The 18,988-nt window shown below is 43.9% G+C and overlaps 1 protein-coding gene and 1 pseudogene across 5 annotated transcripts in view; one reads left to right on the top strand and one right to left on the bottom strand.

Annotated features, from left to right (window-relative positions):
• Positions 1-3,037: 3,037 nt before the first annotated feature.
• TTC27 (tetratricopeptide repeat domain 27) overlaps positions 3,038-18,988 on the top strand; it is a 198,691-nt gene continuing 182,740 nt past the window's right edge. For 3 of the 4 annotated variants that reach the window (XM_078349511.1, XM_035272835.3, XM_078349513.1), the window contains exons 1-4: positions 3,038-3,372; positions 4,824-5,001; positions 8,587-8,716; positions 13,825-13,965. In XM_078349511.1, coding sequence (XP_078205637.1) covers positions 3,285-3,372; positions 4,824-5,001; positions 8,587-8,716; positions 13,825-13,965 — 537 coding nt within the window. In that variant the 5' untranslated portion in view covers positions 3,038-3,284. Of the gene's footprint in view, positions 3,373-4,823; positions 5,002-8,586; positions 8,717-11,037; positions 11,282-13,824; positions 13,966-18,988 lie in introns of those variants that run through there. The other variant, XM_078349512.1, reaches the window with a different exon arrangement.
• LOC100405418 (heat shock protein beta-1 pseudogene) lies at positions 10,475-11,227 on the bottom strand (annotated as a pseudogene). The gene has a single exon (XR_013526674.1). The product of XR_013526674.1 is annotated as a heat shock protein beta-1 pseudogene (transcript).

Genomic DNA, 18,988 nt, shown 5'->3' with positions numbered 1-18,988 from the left:
TGCACCACCACGCCCGGCTAATTTTCTATTTTTAGTAGAGATGGGGTTTCTCCATCTTGGTCAGGCTGGTCTCGAACTTGTGACCTCAGGTGATCTGCCCACATTGGCCTTCCAAAGTGCTGGGATTACAGGTGTGAGCCTCCACATCTGGCACTCCTTTCATATTCATTAACATAGCTCACATTTAGTAATAATTTTATTTATTTATTTATTTTTTTTTTTTTTGAGACAGAGTCTTGCTCTGTTGCCAGGTGTCAGGCTGGAGTGCAGTGGCACAATCTCGGCTCACTGCAACCTCTGCCTCCTGGGTTCAAGCAATTCTCCCGCCTCAGCCTCCTGAGTAGCTGGGATTACAGGCACGCGCCACCATGCCCAGCTAATTTTTGTATTTTGAGTAGAGACGGGTTTTCACCATGTTGACCAGGATGGTCTTGATATCCTGACTTTGTGATCCGCCTCCCTCGGCCTCCCAAAATGCTGGGGTTACAGGCGTAAGCCACCGCGCCTGGCCAGTAATAATAATTTTAAAAGTGCAAATGTTCATGGCAGCTTTATTTGAAGTAAACAAAAACTAGAAAGAATTTCAACATCCATCCGCAGGATAAACATATTGTGATATATTCATACAATGGATACTGTTCAGTTGTATTTTTTAGAAATGAACACTGAGATACACAATATCTATGAATATGAAAATAATTATGCTAAGTGAAAGAAGCCAGAAAAAAAGAGTATATACTGTATGATCCTCTTATATAAATCTAGAAAATGCAAACTGATCTGTAGTGACAGCAGATCAGTGGTTCCTTGGGGTGTGGAGGATGAGGAGGGCAAGAGTGCATGATTATAAAGAGGAACAAGGAAATTTTGGGGAGTGATGGACATGTTCACCATCTTAATTGTGGTGATGGTTGATGGGTACATACCTACATTAAAACCTAACAAATTGTACAGGTAAAATATGTGCACTTTATACCAATTATCCCTGAGTAATGCTTTTTAAAACACTGTCTTGTCTGAAGCTTAAAATCTGGTCTCCCAAGACCAATACTCTCCAGAAGTCTTTTCCTGACATGACAATTCTTTCTTCTCATGACACCACTGGTCTCCTGCTCTTTCCAAACCCTGTGTCCTTCAGAACAATGGCCCCACAACCACCACTTTCCCTCAGAGTGTGAGCCAGTCCTTACCCTGTGGTTCCATCTAGTCAGTGAGACCAAACAGATCTGGGCCCCCCGTTGACCCCTCTGAAGCTCCCATAGCACCATGATTTTCTCCAATCTCCTAGCCTCTTGCAACATTTGTTGAATTTACATCTCCAGCCATGCTCCTTCTTCCTATTTTTTCTCCTTTGGGAAGAAACCATGACTTTTGTGTTTAAAGAAATGAAGAGACATCCTGGTCTAGTATCATGTTCTAGAAAAATAGTTTTTAATTACTTCTCAATGAGAGGATATTCTGGGGCATTCACTCTTCTCCAGTCACAGCCAGGTCTGGCTTCCTTTGGTATCTGCTGGCAGTGGCTGAAAGGAGCTGAGCTGAGTTCCTCTCCATCCACACTCTGGAGTGGCTCCTTACCGAGTAAGAAAGTGAATTAACAATTCTTTAGCTTCCTCCTTGGAGCTGGGTACTGGGCCAGCCTCTTTTCAGAGAGCTGTTGCTCTTGTGGTCAGTTACCCTGCAATTTTTTCCTGGCTCTTACATGACGTATCCCAGTACAGGCATCAAGTCACTGGGACAAAGCCACACCCTGGCTAGTCCTAGCTCTTCCTTCCTTCCTTTTTTCCTTCCTTCCTCCCTTTCCTCTCCTTCCTTCCCTCTTTCTTTCCTTCCTTCCTAGTCTTAGCTCTTCCTTCCTTTTCCTTCCCTTCTTCCTCCCTCCCTCCTTCCCTTCCTTCCTTGTCCTCGCTCTTCCTTCCTTCGCTCATTCCCTCCCTTCCCTCCTTTCTTCCCTCCCTCCCTTGTCCTAGCTGTTCTTTCCTTCCCTCCCTCCCTCTCTCCCTCCTTTCCTTCCTTCCTTGGTTGTCCTAGCTCTTCCTTCCTTCCCTCCCTCCTTCCTTCCCTTCCTTTTCCTTCTTGCTTTATTTTCTTTGAGTTGGTGTCTCACTCTATTGCCCAGGCTGGCATGCTGTAGCACCATCTTGGCTCACTGAAACCTCTGCCTCCTAGGTTCAAGCAATTCTCCTGCCTCAGCCTCCTCGTAGCTGGGATAAAAGGCTTGTGCCACTGTTTCTGGCTAATTTTCGTATTTTTAGTAGACACAATGTTTCCCCGAGTTGGCCAGGCTGGTCTCAAACTCCTGATCTCAGGTGATATACCTGCCTCGGCCTCCCACAGGGCTGGGATTACAGATGTGAGCCAAGGAGCCCAGCCTCTAGCTGTTTCTTAGGAATGCTGCTAGGAAGACTGAAAGAAGTGCACATAAGGCACCAGCTCTGTGCTCAGCAGCAAGGAAGGGGAGGCTGGTTTGTCCCCTTGCAATTTCTTCGTGACCACCCCTGGGACCAGTCTTCTGCGGCGTTCAGACTGTTCCAAAAACTTCCCTGCATCAGCGGCAGGGCCAGATTTCCCACCGGCCATGATTCATGTAGTGGCAGTTTCAAAGTCAGATCCTTTCCTTACACGCGAATTCAGCCAAAGACCCATGGTATGCTGACGGGGTTCCAACGTGGTCGTCACCGACCCCACGTCAGAGGGTCTGTGATTCCGTGAGAGGGTGCCCAGACGCTGAGAGCAATGGCCCACCTGCACTCTGCGTGAAGGACTGTGGTTTTCATCAGATTGTCAAGAGCGTTCTGACCCACAAAGGTTTAAGTCACAGCTCTCGCCCTTCCAATCAAATAGCTTTGGCCAAAACGTCCGTTTTGAGTTGCATTTGAACCCAAGCCCTCGATAGCACACTCATTTCCACAATCACAGCTCGCGGAGGCGGTCTCATTGGGGTGGGGCTGAGCGCGACCGCGCCCTCAACTCCGCCCATTGCCCGCCCCGGGGTGGGGCACACCCACCCGGCAGGCTCAGCAGCCAAGCTCCTGTCAGTCTCCAAGACGGAAGCCGGGCCAGAGAGCGTGCGCGTTTTTCCCAGGGAGCCCCGCGCTGCGGTTATGGCCGCCTCCTTTTGCTGGTGTCTCCACATGGCGTTTTAGGACCGTGTGTGTGTGTATTTACGGTAACTGTCGCCACTAGATTTCGGCGTCTTTGTACTCTCCTCTTTTCATTTTCTTTTGTTGACTCCCGTGTGGCCCTCGTGGGAGCTTGTTTGGGCTGCAGCGGGGTCTGGAGTGATGTGGACCCCGGAGCTGGCAGTTCTGAGGGGATTCCCCACCGAGGCTGAGCGGCAGCAATGGACACAGGAGGGGGTCGCCGGTTCAGGTGAGAGGCGCATCTGCCAGGGTTGACTTAGTCTATCGTGGGAACTGTGAGGAAAAGAGATGGCAGCGACTGATTCTCATCCCTCCCTTGGTTTTTTCCCTAACAAAATCTAGCTGATTCCTTGAGACTTTGGGTTGTTGAGTCCTTGACATAGTGGGCGTGGTGCTCACTCACTCTCTGCCCCAAACGTCTTACCGCCCAGGTTCAGTAATAATAGCAATGGCAATATCAGTTATTTTCCTAAGTCCTCAACATGTACCCAGTCATTTAATGCTTATGGTAGACACTTAAGGTAGATACCATTTTTAATCCCACTTTGCAGTGAAGACATGTAAATACACTTTGGTTAAGTATTTTTATTTTATTGTATTTTTCTATATTTATTTACGTGTTTCAGATGGAGTTTAGCTTTTTGCCCAGGCTGGAGTGCAAATAAGGCGATCTCTGCTCACTGCAACTCTGCCTCCTGGGTTCAAGCGATTTTCCTGCCTCAGCCTCCCGAATAGCTGGGATTACAAGCATGCACCACCACACCCGGCTAATTTTGTATTTTTAGTAGAGTCGGGGGGTTCACCATGTTGGTCGGGCTGGTCTCCAACTCCTGATCTGAAGTGATCTGCCTGCCTGGGCCTCCCAAAGTGCTGGGATTACAGGCGTGAGCCACCACCGCCTTTCCAGGCAGCAAAGATTAATTCTTGTGAGCGGTGAACATTTACCAGAGAGATAAAGAGTTAAAAGGCACATTTACTGGCACTTCTGGTTGTGGGATTTAGGCTGGACCTAGAAGAGAATGAACAGTGTGTCAGTACTCCGTGTGTATGTGTGTGTGTGTGTGTGTGTGTGTGTGTGGGCACCCGTGTGACACAATAGGTGCTTCCAGTGGCAGGAAGTCTGAAGTCTGGTGGTCTAGAAAAGTTTTCTGGTGAGACTTGAGCTGATTTTGGATTAAAGGGTAAGACTAACAAATAGAGAAGAGTTCAACAGGTAAAATCACAAGTGGAAAGTGTGGAGGCGGGAATCTGCACGGGACATTAGGGAAACCATGAGTAAACCAGCGTTCTTGGAGTGACTTTTCATGAAGAGAAATTAATGGGGGTAGAAGGAGCCAGATTGTGAAAAGTCTTAGAACCTTGACTAAGGAAACTTTTCTGTTGTCAGTAGGAATCTTTGTGAATTTCCCAGCAAAAGAGTAAATATTAATGAGGAATATTGTTTCTGGGGCTGACTTCCATTTTGGGGCTTATAGTCAGTATGGGTGAGCTGCTAATTGTAGGAGAGAGAATGTTTATAGAATGTTAGAGATTTGCTGAGTGCCTTGTGATTGGTATACAGCAAGCATTCTAAGTCTATACATTGTTTTTGCACACTAAAATGGTAGATTTACCTAACAGTGCTATCCTTTATGGTATGAAAATTGTTTTGGATTACTGCACTAATTTTTTATGTTACAGAGAGCGGATCTTTCCTACAGTTGCTGCTGGAAGGGAACTATGAAGCCATATTCTTAAATTCAATGACTCAAAACATTTTTAATTCAACAACAATCTCTGAAGAAAAGATTGATAGCTACCTGGAGAAGCAGGTAGTAACATTCCTGGATGGCTCAACAGATTTGGACACAATGGAAAGGTAGAATTTTGTTTGAAATTTTCAGAGGAACAGACTGAATATATTTAGTAGCACCTTGACAGTGTCAGGCACTGATTTTAGCAGTTGAGAAACCTTGCTTTACCTTTACTCAAGACTCATGATGTACCAAGTAATCAATGTAAGAACTCTTGTCCAGAAGTCCATCCAGAATGAAAAAGTAGAGTGCTGCAAGATAAAATGGTTTCATATGTGAGACTGGCACGTATTTGGGTGTTATCTGCTAATCCACTCCCATGAGCTCCCAGTGCTTAGATCTGGTAGGCTTTACCCACCCATAAGACTTCAGACCTTATTTCCTTTTAACTTAAAAACATGCTTTCAGGCTGGGCATGGTGGTGTGCGCCTGTAGTTCCAGCTAATCGATAGGCTGAGGTGGAGTTTGCAGCGAGCTGAGATCATGCCATTGCACTCCAGCATGGGCGACAGAGCTAGATTCTGTCTCAAAAAGAAAACCAACAAAAAAAACCCCCACATACCTTCAGTCTTGTTATTTCTGCATAGCTGAATACTAAGTTGTAACGATTTGTTATATTTTGGGTTATTATCTGTATAGAGCTCAGAGAACTTAATGTTTTTATTTCAAAGCCCTTGGTTTACCTTTTTCCATTAAATTTGTGTAATTTTATAGGGTAAAATATAGCAAATAGTTACATGGCAGGGAAACCTAAGCTTTTCAGTGGCTTAAATTTTGCTGGTATAAATTGGATAACTCTATCTTTCCTCTGCCATCTGTGGCAGCCATGCCAATCTTTAATTGTCTTATAAATGCATGCAATTTTATTTTACCATTATTTCTAGGAAATGGCTTCATTTAGTCCTTCAACAAATAAACTATTGTACTAGGTGTGGAGGTTGTGAAGATGAATAAAGCATAACCCATATTCATAAGGAGTTTGCCAGAGAATGCTACTATAGGCTTTTAATGTTATTTTAAAAATTAATATTATTTCTTTTCATTTTTATTTTTTATGGAGTCTCACTCTGTTGCCCAGGCTGGAGTACAGTGGCATGGTCTTGGCTCACTGCAACCTCCACCTCCTGAGTTCAACTGATTCTCCTCCCTCGGCCTCACATGTAGCTGGGATTATAGGCCTGCACCACCATAATACAGATTTTTGGCCAGGCGTGGTGGCTCATGCCTGTAATCCCAGCACTTTGGGAAGCCAAGGCAGGTGGATCACGAGGTCAAGAGATCGAGACCATCCTGGTCAACATGGTGAAACCCCGTCTCTACTGAAAATACAAAAAATCAGCAGGGCATGGTGGCGCGTGCCTATAGTCCCAGCTACTCAGGAGGCTGAGGCAGGAGAATTGCCTGAACCCAGGAGGTGGAGGTTACGGTGAGCTGAGATCACGCCATTGCACTCCAGCCTGGGTAACAGATTTTTTTTTTTTTGTATTTTTAGTAGAGATAGGGTTTCACCATGTTGGCCAGGCTGGTCTGACCTCAGGTGGTCCACCCACCTGAGCCTTCCAAAGTGCTGGGATTACAGGCATCCACCACTGCGCCCCACCTCCTTTTCATTTTAGTTTACTGGTAGTTATGTTTCTTTGTTGTCATTCTTTTTTTTTTCGTCCTTTTTTTAGAGATGTCTTGATATGTTGCTTAGCCTGGTCTCGAGCTCCTGGGCTCAAGCAATCCTCTCATCTCTGCCTCACAAAGTGTGGGGATTATAGGCATGAGCCACTCTGCCTCGCCAAATTTTTATTGCTCTCTGATATGTGTGCACTCTCATAGCAACTAGCCTTGTGGTGCTCATGAAAGCAACACATTAACACAAATGCATTATCACAAGACAGACCAGATTTCTATCTTGTCATACAAAGCTAAAAAGAGACTTTCAGTTGACTCATTTTCAGACATTTGAAAGTTAAAGTGTATTCTCAGTTCACCTTATGGATTTTGTTTTTTGATTAGGACAGTTTATTAAGGCTATTTTCACCAAATTTCCAAACTTCTGATTCCAAACCAGCTGTTTTGTTATCTTTTTTTCTCTAATGCTGCTTATTCTTTGAATTGCATCCTAAGTTTTATATTTTTGCTACCATAGGCTTGTATGTTTGATTGTTTTTTTCTTTTTCTTAAACAACCTCCCTTTAAGAAAGGGCCTAGGGGCTGCAGGGAAAAAAGGGACTGCTAATACTTTCTCTTCAGAATGAAACTCCAGGATTCCCTGGCTGTTATTTGCTAGAGTTGAATCTGTACCTATTTAGGTCCTAATTTAGGGTTTGGCACATTATGGCTGGCAGGCTAATTAAGTGGCTAAGAATGAATGGGATTTTTTTTTTTTTTTGAGTGGGTGTCTCACACTATTGCCCAGGTTATAGTGCAGTGTTGCTATCTCGGCTCACTGCAATCTCTGCCTCCTGGATTCAAGCAATTCTCCTGCCTCAGCCTCCTGAGTAGCTGGGACTACAGGTGTGTGCTGTCATGCCCAGCTAATTTTTTTGTATTTTTAGTAGACATGGGGTTTCACCATGTTGGCTAGGATGGTCTCGGTCTCTTGACCTCGTGATCCGCCTGCCAAGGCCTCCCAAAGTGCTGGGATTACAGGTGTGAGCCACTGTGCCCCGCTGGTTTTTATATTTTTAAAGGTTTGGAAAAAACAAAACATGATCTGCAAAGCCTAAATATTACCTGTCTGTCCCTTTAGAAAAGGTTTGCCTATCTCTGTCTTAAATCACAGCAAGACTGACAAATAGAGGTTTCACTCAAATTTCTGTTTTTGTTGTTGTTCTAGCATTTGGTGGCATGGGATCAGTAAAAGGTTAGCAACGACTTTATATCATCACTTTTCTTTTGTATAAAGTCAGTGTTTTATACATCTTGTTGCAATGTCAGAGCTGTTAAAGAGAATGCCAGGAAAACGTAGATGCCTAATGAGAACCTAAATCATCACTGTTGAAGATAATTTTCTGTGGAGCTAGAAGTGTTCTCTATCTTCATTGCCCAGTTGGTAGCCACTAGCCACACTAAACTATTGAGCACTTGAAATATGGAAAATATGACTATGAAACTGAATTTTAAATTGTATTTAATTTTAACTGACGTAAATGTAATCCATATGTGGCTTACGGTTATAATATTGGATGTTGTAGACCTATTTTTTTTTTAAGAGAGACAGGGTCTCGCTTTATTATCCAGGCTGGAGTACAGTGGTATGATCAAAGCTTAGTCCAGCCTCGAACTCCTGGGCTGCAAGCGATCCTCATGCGTCAGCCTCTGGAGTAGCTGGGATGTACCACCATGCCTGGCTACCTTTTAAATTTTTTGTAGTGACGGGGTGTCACTAGGTTTCTCAAGCTGGTTCTGAACTCCTGGGTTCAAACAATCCTCCTACCATGGCCTTTCAAATGCTAGAATACAGGTGTGAGCCACTGTGCCTGGCTGACCTAAATTGTTTTAAGTTTTAGAAATTTTTTTTTTTTTGGTCAGTACTCTAGGATGGTCCCAGTAAATGTTGATAGATATTATTTTCTTAATAAAACTGCATTGGAATAGTGTGTTTGAGATTATACAGTGTAGTAGTTTATATTTATTTCTTTAACCATTCTTCTATGCAGACAACAGCTGATATTTCTACTTGGTGTGAGCAGTTTGCAACTTTTTGTTCAGAGCAACTGGACGGGGCCCCCTGTTGATTTACACCCTCAGGATTTTTTGCCATCTGTTTTGTTCCAGCAATTCAGTGAGGTATGCTTCTCGAAAGTGGTGTATGTAATTATTATGATGTTACTTATTTTTTACAAGCAGGTCTTTATGAACTGGAATTAATAGTTGTTAGGAAAGAAACATGACTTTATGGTTTGTACAAAACTACTAAGAATGTTTGTTCATTGATCAGATTTTCACATATTTCCGGAAGTTCCCTTGTCAATCTCAAATTCCTTTTAACACACACACTCCATTTTATGAAGCCCTGTTAGCTGTGTTTTTAAATTAAAGTACAGACAGCTTCACCAGGTGTTTACTTGCTTGTATCACCTCAGTTATATAAATTTCTTTTGTTTTTTGAGATGATATCTCACTCAGTCATCCAGATTGGTGTACAGTGGCTAGATTACAGCTAGATTACCCTCAACCTACTCAGGCTTGGGTGATCCTCCCACCTCAGGCTACCAAGTAGCAGGGATTACAGTCACGTGTCACCATGCCCAGGTAATTTTTTTGTAGAGATGGAGTTTTGCCAAGTTGCCCAGGCTGGTCTCAAACTCCTGGGCTCAAGCCATCTGCCTGCCTCGACCTCCCAGAGTGCACTAGGATTACAGGTGTGAGTGCTGTACATAAAGATCTTTAATGGCAAAGCAGCAAATCTGGAAATCTGTTTAATTTTATTTCAGGTAAGTTTAGTTTTTTTAATTTTTTTTTTGAGACAGAGTCTTGCTATGTCACCTAGGCTGGAGTGCAGTGGTGTGATCTCAGCTCACTACAACCTCTGCCCCTGGGTCGAAGCAATTCTCCTGCCTTAACCTCCCTAGTAGCTGGGATTGCAGGCATGTACTACCACACCTGGCTAATTTTTGTATTTTTAGTAGAGATGGTGTTTCACCATGTTGGCCAGGCTGGTCTCGAACTCCTGACCTCAAGTGATCCGCCTGCCTCAGCCTCCCGAAGTGCTAGGTTTACAGATGTGAATCACCATTTCTTGCTTGAAGATAAGTTTTGATACTGTGCTTAAGAATGATTTCCAGTAGTGGTTTGCTCCCCGGGGTGGTTTCCTTTAAATTAGAAATACTTTATTAAAGTGCCTGGCACAGCATTGTTTCATGGTGATTATCCATTGTGAAGATAATATTATTGATCTGTACCAGTGTGTCATCAGTTGAGCTTGCCGCTTGAGTTCCTCAGGAATTTTTGAGGCCCTAAGTAGAGGGTCTGGCCAGTGTGAGATGATCTACAAAAGAAGTATGGTTTAAATCAAAGTAAGAACTTTGACTTGTCCAGCAGTTAGGAGATTTTGAACATAGCTATCAATCACTCAGCCTGGAAGAAGCTGAGTGATTGATAGCTATGTTCAGAATCACCAAAGTGTATCTAGAGATTATGCAGCAAAATGGACCTTGTGTTACCTGGTTTCTCAGAATTAGGTGTAGCAAGTAAATGTGGAATAGAGTTATTAGAGATATGTGTTAATAATTTGATGGGGATTGGAAAGAGAAGAAGTGCAGAAAAAGCATAATGTGAAAACCACAATAATTAACTCTATGTATCAGCTTAGTGAGTCACTATACATTCTTCAATAGAGTAATTTTAATTCATAATGTTGATCCTAATTATAATAGAAAGATTAAAAGAACTTCTGTATCTATGTCTAAGAAGGGAATTTATAATTTATATTCTGCAAAGGTTTTGTCCAAAATAGGGAAAAGAACCTCAGACCCCAATGATTGTTGTACTTAAAGAGAGAAGCTTCAGTTATCTAGAAATGTACTTATCTCATTCCTTCTCTTATTTATTTATTTTTTTTGGGTTGCTTCAAACTTTATTTGAGAAAAACAGATAAACGTATCAAAAGAACACACAGGTGGGGAGGGGGGGAGGCATGGCCAGTGGCGGCGGCACGGGTGGGCATCCGGGCTAAGGCTTTTACTTGGCTGCAGACTGGTCAGATTTCGCAGCTTCTGGGCCCCCAAGCTGGGCCCGCGACTCGAAGGTGACAGGGATGGTGATCTCGTTGGACTGTGTGGCTGGCTTGGGCATGGGGGCCTCCACAGTCAGTGTGCCCTCAGGGGACAGGGAGGAGGAGACCTGAGTGGGGTCCACACCAGCGGGCAGCGAGTATTTCCCGGTGAAACAGCGGGAGATGAATCCGTGCTCATCCTGCAGCTCCTCGTGCTTGCCGGTGATCTCCACCACGCCATCCTTGGTCTTGACCGTCAGCTCCTCGGGGGCGAAGTGGTTGACGTCCAGGGACACGCGCCAGCGGTCCGCGGTGTGCCGGATCTCCGAGACCCCGCTGCTGAGCTGCCAGCTGAGCGCGCGGCTGTAGGCGGGCGCGGCCACTGCGGGGCCCTAGACCGCGGCGGGGGGCAGGGGGCGCACGTAGCCGAGCCAGCTGCTGGTGCCGAACCACTGCGGCCACTCCTCGGGCAGCCGGGGCATCCCGAATGCCTGGTCGAAGAGACGGTTGTGCGGGTACCAGTCGCGGAAGGGGTCCCAGCTGGGGCTCCGCAGGAGCGAGAAGGGGACGCGGCGCTCAGTCATGCTGGCTGGCTCTGCTCCGGACGTCTGCTCGGAGAAGTCTCCTTCTCTTATTATGTATCAATCAGTTTCTGGCTTCTATGGTCCTATGGTATAGGTTAGAAATCCACCAAACTGTCAAAGCCATAAATATTTCCTGAGCACTGATATGTGGTTTGAATGGTACTCAATTCACATTTTTTTTCTTTTTTTTGAGACAGAGTCTCACTCTGTCACCCAGGCTAGAGTGCAGTGGTGCCATCTCGGCTCACTGCATCCTCCGCCTCCTGGGTTCAAGCCATTCTCCTGCCTCAGGCTCCCAAGCAGCTGGGACTACAGGTGCTTGCCACCACGCCTGGCTAATTTTTGTATTCTTAGTAGAGATGGAGTTTTACCATGTTGGCCAGGCTGTTCACGAACTCCTGACTTCAGGTCATATGCCTGCCTTGAACTCCCAAAGTGCTGGAATTACAGTCATGAGCCACCCACTGCGCCCAGCCAGGATTTTCTTTTCTTTTCCTTTCCCTCCCTCCCTCCTTCCCTTCCTTCCTTCCTTTCTTCCCTCCCTCCCTCCTTCCCTCCTTTCCTCCTTTCTTCTTTTTTTCTTTTCTCTCTTTTCTTCCTTTCCTTCTTCTTTTCCTTCTTTCTATTCTTTCTTTCTTTCCTTCTTTCCCTCCCTCCCTCCCTTGCTTCCTTCCTACCTTCCTTTCTTCCTTCTTCCTTCGTTCTTCTTTCCTCCTGCTCTGTCGTCCAGGCTGGAGTGCAGTGGCGTAATCCTGGCTCACTGCTACGTCTGCCTATTGGGTTCAAGCAATTCTCCTGCCTCAGCCTCCTGAGTAGCTAGGATTACAGGCATGCGCCACCATGTCCAGCTAATTTTTGTATTTTTAGTAGAAATGGGGTTTCACCATGTTAGCCAGGCTGGTCTCAAACTCCTGACTTCATGATCTGCCTGCCTTGGTCTCCCAGAGTTCTGGGGTTGGAGGTGTGAGCCATCATGCCCAGCTCTTCTTTCTTCTATTGAATACTTTAAACAATATTCAAAATATTCAGTGTTCATATATTTAGTATTCAAAATATTCAGGTACTGGCATTACTTGGATTGTTTAGTTTAATTCTTACAAGAATCCTCTGAGGTATAGGTTCAGTTATTTCATTTTATAATTGATGAAACTGAGGCTTCATCAGGAAAAAAATTGTGGGAAAAATTTACATGTGCTCACAAACTAATGAGCAGCAGAGAAAAGACACTCTCCTGTGCATGTGATATTGGAACCCATGTTCCTGATGGGTGAGGATTCTTGCTTGTTATTTTATGGCAGCTGTTAAAATTCTGTAATCTAAATTTTAACAACCTTGTCCATTGTAAAACATCTCTGTACAACAGGAGAGTGAATTTTTCAAAGGCATCCTTTTTTTTTTCTGCAGCCTTCTGCTTACTCTGGTGTGTGGTTGTATGCCCATTCAGTATTTGATGTATGAGACTTTGCTGGTTGTTTGGCTTGATAGAAATTATGGAGTAGAGACTTTCTTCATAACAACATTTTTTTCAGGTATTGAAGCTTAAGTGAATTGTAGGTGTTTAGTATAAATATCAAATACACGATTTAGTATAAATACTTTAACATGGGGATGCTTTCTATTGAGATAATATTTTGTGGTAACTAAAATTATGAAGTGACAATATCTCTCCAATGCTAGCATTGTTTTGAGTTTCTTGTTCTTCTAAAGTTTGAACAGGCCAGGTACGGTGGCTTACGCCTGTGATTCCAGTACTTTGGGAGGCCGGGGCGGGAGATCACTTAAGGTCAGGAGTTTAAGACCAGCCTGGCCAACATGGTGAAATCTCTTCTCTAAAAATACAGAAACTTAGCCAGATGTGGTGGTGCATGCCTGAAGTTCCAGCTGTTCACCCAGGAAGGAGGATCACTTGAGCCCAGGAAGCAGAGATTGCAGTGAACCGAGATCGTGCCACTGTACTCCAGTTTGGGCAACAGAGTGAGACTCTGCCTAAAACACACACACACACACACACACACACACACACACACACACCCCAATACCAATAAAAAAATACAGTTTGATTAGATGGGTGGCCATCCGTCAGGGTGGGCTGTATTTATAGATCTCTAAGGGCATTTGCAGTGTTATAATTCTGTCCAGTGCCAATTGCTGTGTCATATATTAATGCCTTTGTTTCAAAGCTGAATTGGCTGGAAAATCTTTGTATTATTATTATTATTATTATTTTTTTTTTGAGTTAGAGTTTCGCTCTTGTTCCCCAGGCTGGAGTGCAATGGCACGATCTCGGCTCACCACAACCTCCGCCTCCTGGGTTCAGGCAATTCTCCTGCCTCAGCCTCCTGAGTAGCTGGGATTACAAGCACACGCCACCATGCCCAGCTAATTTTTTGTATGTTTAGTAGAGATGGGTTTTCACCATGTTGACCAGGATGGTCTTGATCTCTTGACCTCGTGATCCACCCGCCTCGGCCTCCCAAAGTGCTGGGATTACAGGCTTGAGCCACCGTGCCTAGCCAAATCTTTGTATTATTATAAGACATGTAAAGATTGATATTTTGTTAAATTATATCATCTTAGTTTATTATACTTTTTTTCAGGTTAAAGGATTGGATGCATTTGTTCTGAGCCTGCTCACTCTAGATGGTGAATCAATCTACAGCCTGACCTTGAAGCCTATACTGCTGTTATTAGCACGCATTATCCTAGTCAATGTAAGACATAAACTGACAGCTATTCAGGTAAGGAAATAATCCACAAGATTCATATGCTGATGTGACTTTTGTGCCTATTGACACCATTCTGTAGATGTGTTGCTGACAACGCCTGTGTCTATTTTGTTTTCTAAGTCTCCTAGGTATGTAATTGAAAAATCTGATGAAAAAAAGCAAAAACTTTTCTTCACTCATGAGATTGATCCAGCTTAGAATGGGATTATGTTGCACCTCCTTAATAGGATTTGTATGTGTACTGTATAGATATAAATGTTCATTTGTAGAAATCTTAAATATAGATTTGAAAACATACCTCAGGCCGGGCACCATGGTGTACTCCTGTAATACCAGCACTTTGGAAGGCTGAGGTGGGTGGATCACCTGACGTCAGGAGTTGGGGACTAGCCTGGCCAACATGGTGAATCCCCGTCTCTACTAAAAATATGAAATTAGCTGGGCGCAGTGGGCACCTGTAATCCCAGCTACTATGGAGGCTGAGGGAGGAGCATCACTTGAACCCGGGAGGCAGAGGTTGCAGTGAGCCAAGATCTAGCCATTGCATTCCAACCTGGGTAACAGAGTGAGACTCTATCTCAAACAAAAAATAAAAAAACAAACTAAAAAACACATCCAAGATGGCCGATTAGGAGCAGCTCAGGATTGCAGCTCCCATCGAAAGCACGGAGGGTGAGTGGATGCTGCGTTTCCAGATGGATTTTTATTGCCCACAGACCAGGAGATTCCCAGGTGGAGGAGCCCCATGGGTCGCCAGCACGGCTGTTTTGGCTAGTGCAGCTTTTTCGGCCAATGCAGCCGGCACAGCCATTTTGGCTGGCACCCCAGTGCAGTGGTTCTCTGTACAAAATACATGACTGCAGGTACCATTTTAGCTGGCGATTGGAGCTTGCGGAAGACAGAGTCGCCCATTCAACTGATAGAAAAGGGGACTGAAACAGGGAGCCAGGCCAGGAGATTCCTAGGCAAAAAAGCGCCACGAATCTCAGTGCAACTGTTTCAGCCGGTGAAGTGGGTTGCCGCACGGGAAATCACACAGATCCTGGCGCCTTTTCAACAGGCAGCTGGAACACCTGGGAGACAAAAATAAAAGGCTCTGAGGCAGGGAGCCAGGTGATCAGGCTCGGCAGGTCCCACCCCCACCAAAAAACAGCAATCTAAAACGTTCTGAATTGAGAGTTTCACAGCAAGCACAGCTGAACCTGGGATGGTCCAGCTCTGTGGGGGAGGGGCATCTGCCATTACTGAGGCACTCCACCACTACGGAGGTAGTCTGCCATTGCTGAGGCAGGCTGCTGTTGCCGAGAGAGTCTGCCATTGCAGAGGTGGGCCGCCATTGCCGAGGCAGTTCTAACTACACCCTTATAAACAGGACTGCAGGGAAGTTCACATGGCAGCTGGGCGGAGCCCACAGCAGCTCAGCAAAGCCTCTACAGGCAGACAGTGACTAGGCTGCCTCCTCTGTGGGCGGGGCGCCCTGAAAAAATCCAGCAGCACAACAGAAACTCATAAATAAAGCCTTAACTCCCCGCGACAGAGCACCGGGAAAAAAAAGGGGTTTATGAGTTCAGCTGCAGCAGACTTAAACATACCTGCCCAGCAACTCTGAAAGAACAACAGAGCTCACAGCTCAGCACTTGAGCTCCTATAAAGTACAGACTGTCTCTTCAAGCAGCTCCCTGATCCCCGTATATGCCAAGAGTCACCGCATAAAGGAGAACTCAGACTGACATCAGGCAGGTATCCTTCAGGGACAAAGATAGCAGAAGAAACTGGCAGCAACCCTTACTGTTCTGCAGCTGCTGCAAGTGATCCCCAGGCAAGCAGGGCCTGGAGTGGACCTCAGCAGTCCTACAGCAGAGGGACCTGACTGGTAGGAAGAAAACTAAGAAACAGAAACAAATAACTTCATCATCAACAAACTGGATGTCCACTCACAGACCCAAGCTGAAAGTCAACAACTACAAAGATGATAGATGGATAAATACAAAAAGATGGGAAGAAACCAGTGCAAAAAAAATGAAAACACCCAAAACCAGAACACCTCTCCTCCTGCAAGGGATCATAACTCCTCACCAGCAAGGGAACAAGGCTGGATGGAGAATGAGTGTGATGAATTGACAGAATCAGGCTTCAGAAGGTGGGTAATAAGAAACTTCTGTGAGCTAAAAGAACATGTTCTAACCCAATGCAAAGAAACTAAGAACCTTGAAAAAAGATTTGACAAAATGCTAAGGAGAATAAACAACTTAGAGAGGAATATAAGTGAACTGATGGAGCTGAAAAACACAACATGAGAACTTTGTGAAGCATACACAAGTTTCTACAGCCGAATTGACCAAGCAGAAGAAAGAATATCAGAGGTTGAAGATCAACTCAACGAAATAAAACGAGAAGGAAAGATTAGAGAAAAAAGGGTAAAAAGAAATGAACAAAGTCTCCAAGAAATATGGAACTATGTGAAAAGTCCTAATCTACGTTTGATAGGTGTACCTGAATGTGACAGAGAGAATGAATCCAAGCTGGAAAATACTCTTCAGGATATTATCCAGGAAAACTTCCCCAACCTAGCAAGGCAGGCCAATATTCAAGTCCAGGAAATGCAGAGAACACCACAAAGATATTCCTCAAGAAGAGCAACCCCAAGGCACATAATCATCAGATTCACCAGGGTTGAAATGAAGGAGAAAATGCTAAGGTCAGCCAGAGAGAAAGGTTGGGTTACCCACAAAGGGAAGCCCATCAGACTCACAGCAGATCTCTTGGCAGAAACCCTACAAGCCAGAAGAGAGTGGGGGCCAATATTCAACATCCTTAAAGAAAAGAACTTTCAACCCAGAATTTCATGTCTAGCCAAACGAAGCTTCATAAGTGAAGGAAAAATAAAATCCTCTGCAAAGAAGCAAGTACTCAGAGATTTCATCACTACCAGGCCTGCTTTACAAGAGCTCCTGAAAGAGGCACTAAACATAGAAAGGAACAACCAGTACCAGCCACTCCAAAAACATACTGTATGGTAAAGAACATCAACACAATGAAGAAACTGCATCAACTAACAGGCAAAACAGCCAGCTAGCATCAAAATGGCAGGATCAAATTCACACATATCAATATTAACCCTAAATGTAAATGGGCTAAATGCCCCAATCAAAAGACAGACTGGCAAATTGGATAAAAAGCCAAAACCCATCAGTGTGCTGTATCCAAGAAACTCATCTCACATGCAAGGACACAAATAGGCTCAAAATAAAGGGATGGAGTAAGATTTAACAAGCAAATGGAGAGCAAAAAAAAAAAGCAGGAGTTGCAATTCTCATCTCAGATAAAATAGACTTTAAGCTGACAAAGATCAAAAGAGACAAAGAAGGACGTTACATAATGGTAAAAGGATCAATGCAACAAGAAGAGCTAATGATCCTAAATATATACACACCCAATACAGGAACATCCAGATATATAAAGGAAGTTCTTAATGACTTAAAAAGAGACTTAGACTCCCACACAATAATAGTGGGAGACTTTAACACGCCACTGTCAATATTAGACAGATCAACCAGACAGAAAATCAACAAGGATATCCAGGGCTTGAACTCAGACCTGGACGAAGCAAACCTAATAGACATTTACAGAACTCTTCACCCCACATTCACAGAATATACATTCTTCTCAGCACCACATCACACCTACTCTAAAATTAACCATGTAATTGGAAGTAAAGCACTCCTCAGCAAATGCAAAAGAATGGAAATCATAGCAAACAGTCTCTCAGACCACAATGCAATCAAGTTAGAACTCAGAATTCAGAAACTAACTCAGAACCGCACAGCTTCATGGAAACTGAACAACTGACTCTTGAATGTTGACTAGATCAACAATGAAATGAAGGCAGAAATAAAGATGTTCTTTGAAACCAACAAGAACAAAGACACAACATACCAGAATCTCTGGGACACATTTAAAGCAGTCTCTAGAGGAAAATATATAGCAATAAATGCCCACATGAGAAGCAAGGAGAGATCTAAAATTGACACCTTATCATCAAAATTGAAAGAGCTAGAGGAGCAAGACCAAAAAAACTCCAAATTTAGCAGAAGACAAGAAATAACTAAGATCAGAGCAGAACTGAAGGAGATAGGGAAACAAAAAACGCTTCAAAAAATCAATAAATCCAGTAGCTGGTTTTTTGAAAAGATCAACAAAAGAGACAGACCACTAGCCAGATTAGTAAAAAAGAAAAGAGAGAATAACCAAATAGATGCAATAAAAAACGATAAAGGGGAAATCACCACAGATTCCACAGAAATATAAACCATCATCAGAGATTATTACAAACATCTTTATGCACAGAAACTAGTAAACCTGGAAGAAATGGATAAGTTCCTGGACACTTGCATCCTCCCAAGCCTAAATGGGAAAGAAGCCAAAACGCTGAATAGGCCAATAACAAGGTCTGAAGTTGAAGCAGCATTTAAGAGTCTACCACCCAAAAAATGCCCAGGTCCAGATGGGTTCACAGCCGAATTCTACCAGACATACAAGGAGGAGCTGGTACCATTCCTTCTGAAACTATTCCAAACAATCAAAAAAGAGGGAATCCTTCGCAAATCACTTTATGAGACCAACATCTTCCTGATACCAAAACCCGGCAGAGACTCAACAAGAAAGGAAAACTTCAGGCCGATATCCATGATGAACATAGATGCAAAAATCTTCAATAAAATACTGGCAAACCAATTGCAACAGCACATCAAAAAGCTTATCCATCATGATCAAGTAGGCTTCATCCCAGCTTGGCGTTCTGCAGACTCCATCGTGTCAGAAATAGGGACTTTAAATATTATGTGAAATCTCTCAATTTTGGTTGAACAATTTTACGAAACACAGTATTTCTTTCTTTCTTTTTTTTTTTTTTTGAGGTAAAGTTTCACTCTTGTTGCCCTGGCTGGAGTGCAATGGCCCAATCTCAGCTCACCTTAACCTCCGCCTCCTGGGTTCAAGAGATTCTCCTGCCTCAGCCTGCTGAGTAGCTGGGATG

Source organism: Callithrix jacchus, chromosome 14, assembly GCF_049354715.1.
Source record: "Callithrix jacchus isolate 240 chromosome 14, calJac240_pri, whole genome shotgun sequence".
In the NCBI taxonomy this organism is placed as follows: Eukaryota; Metazoa; Chordata; class Mammalia; order Primates; family Cebidae; genus Callithrix; species Callithrix jacchus.
The sequence above is the reverse complement of the archived record's forward strand: the minus strand, read 5'-3'. Positions and strand labels throughout refer to the sequence as shown.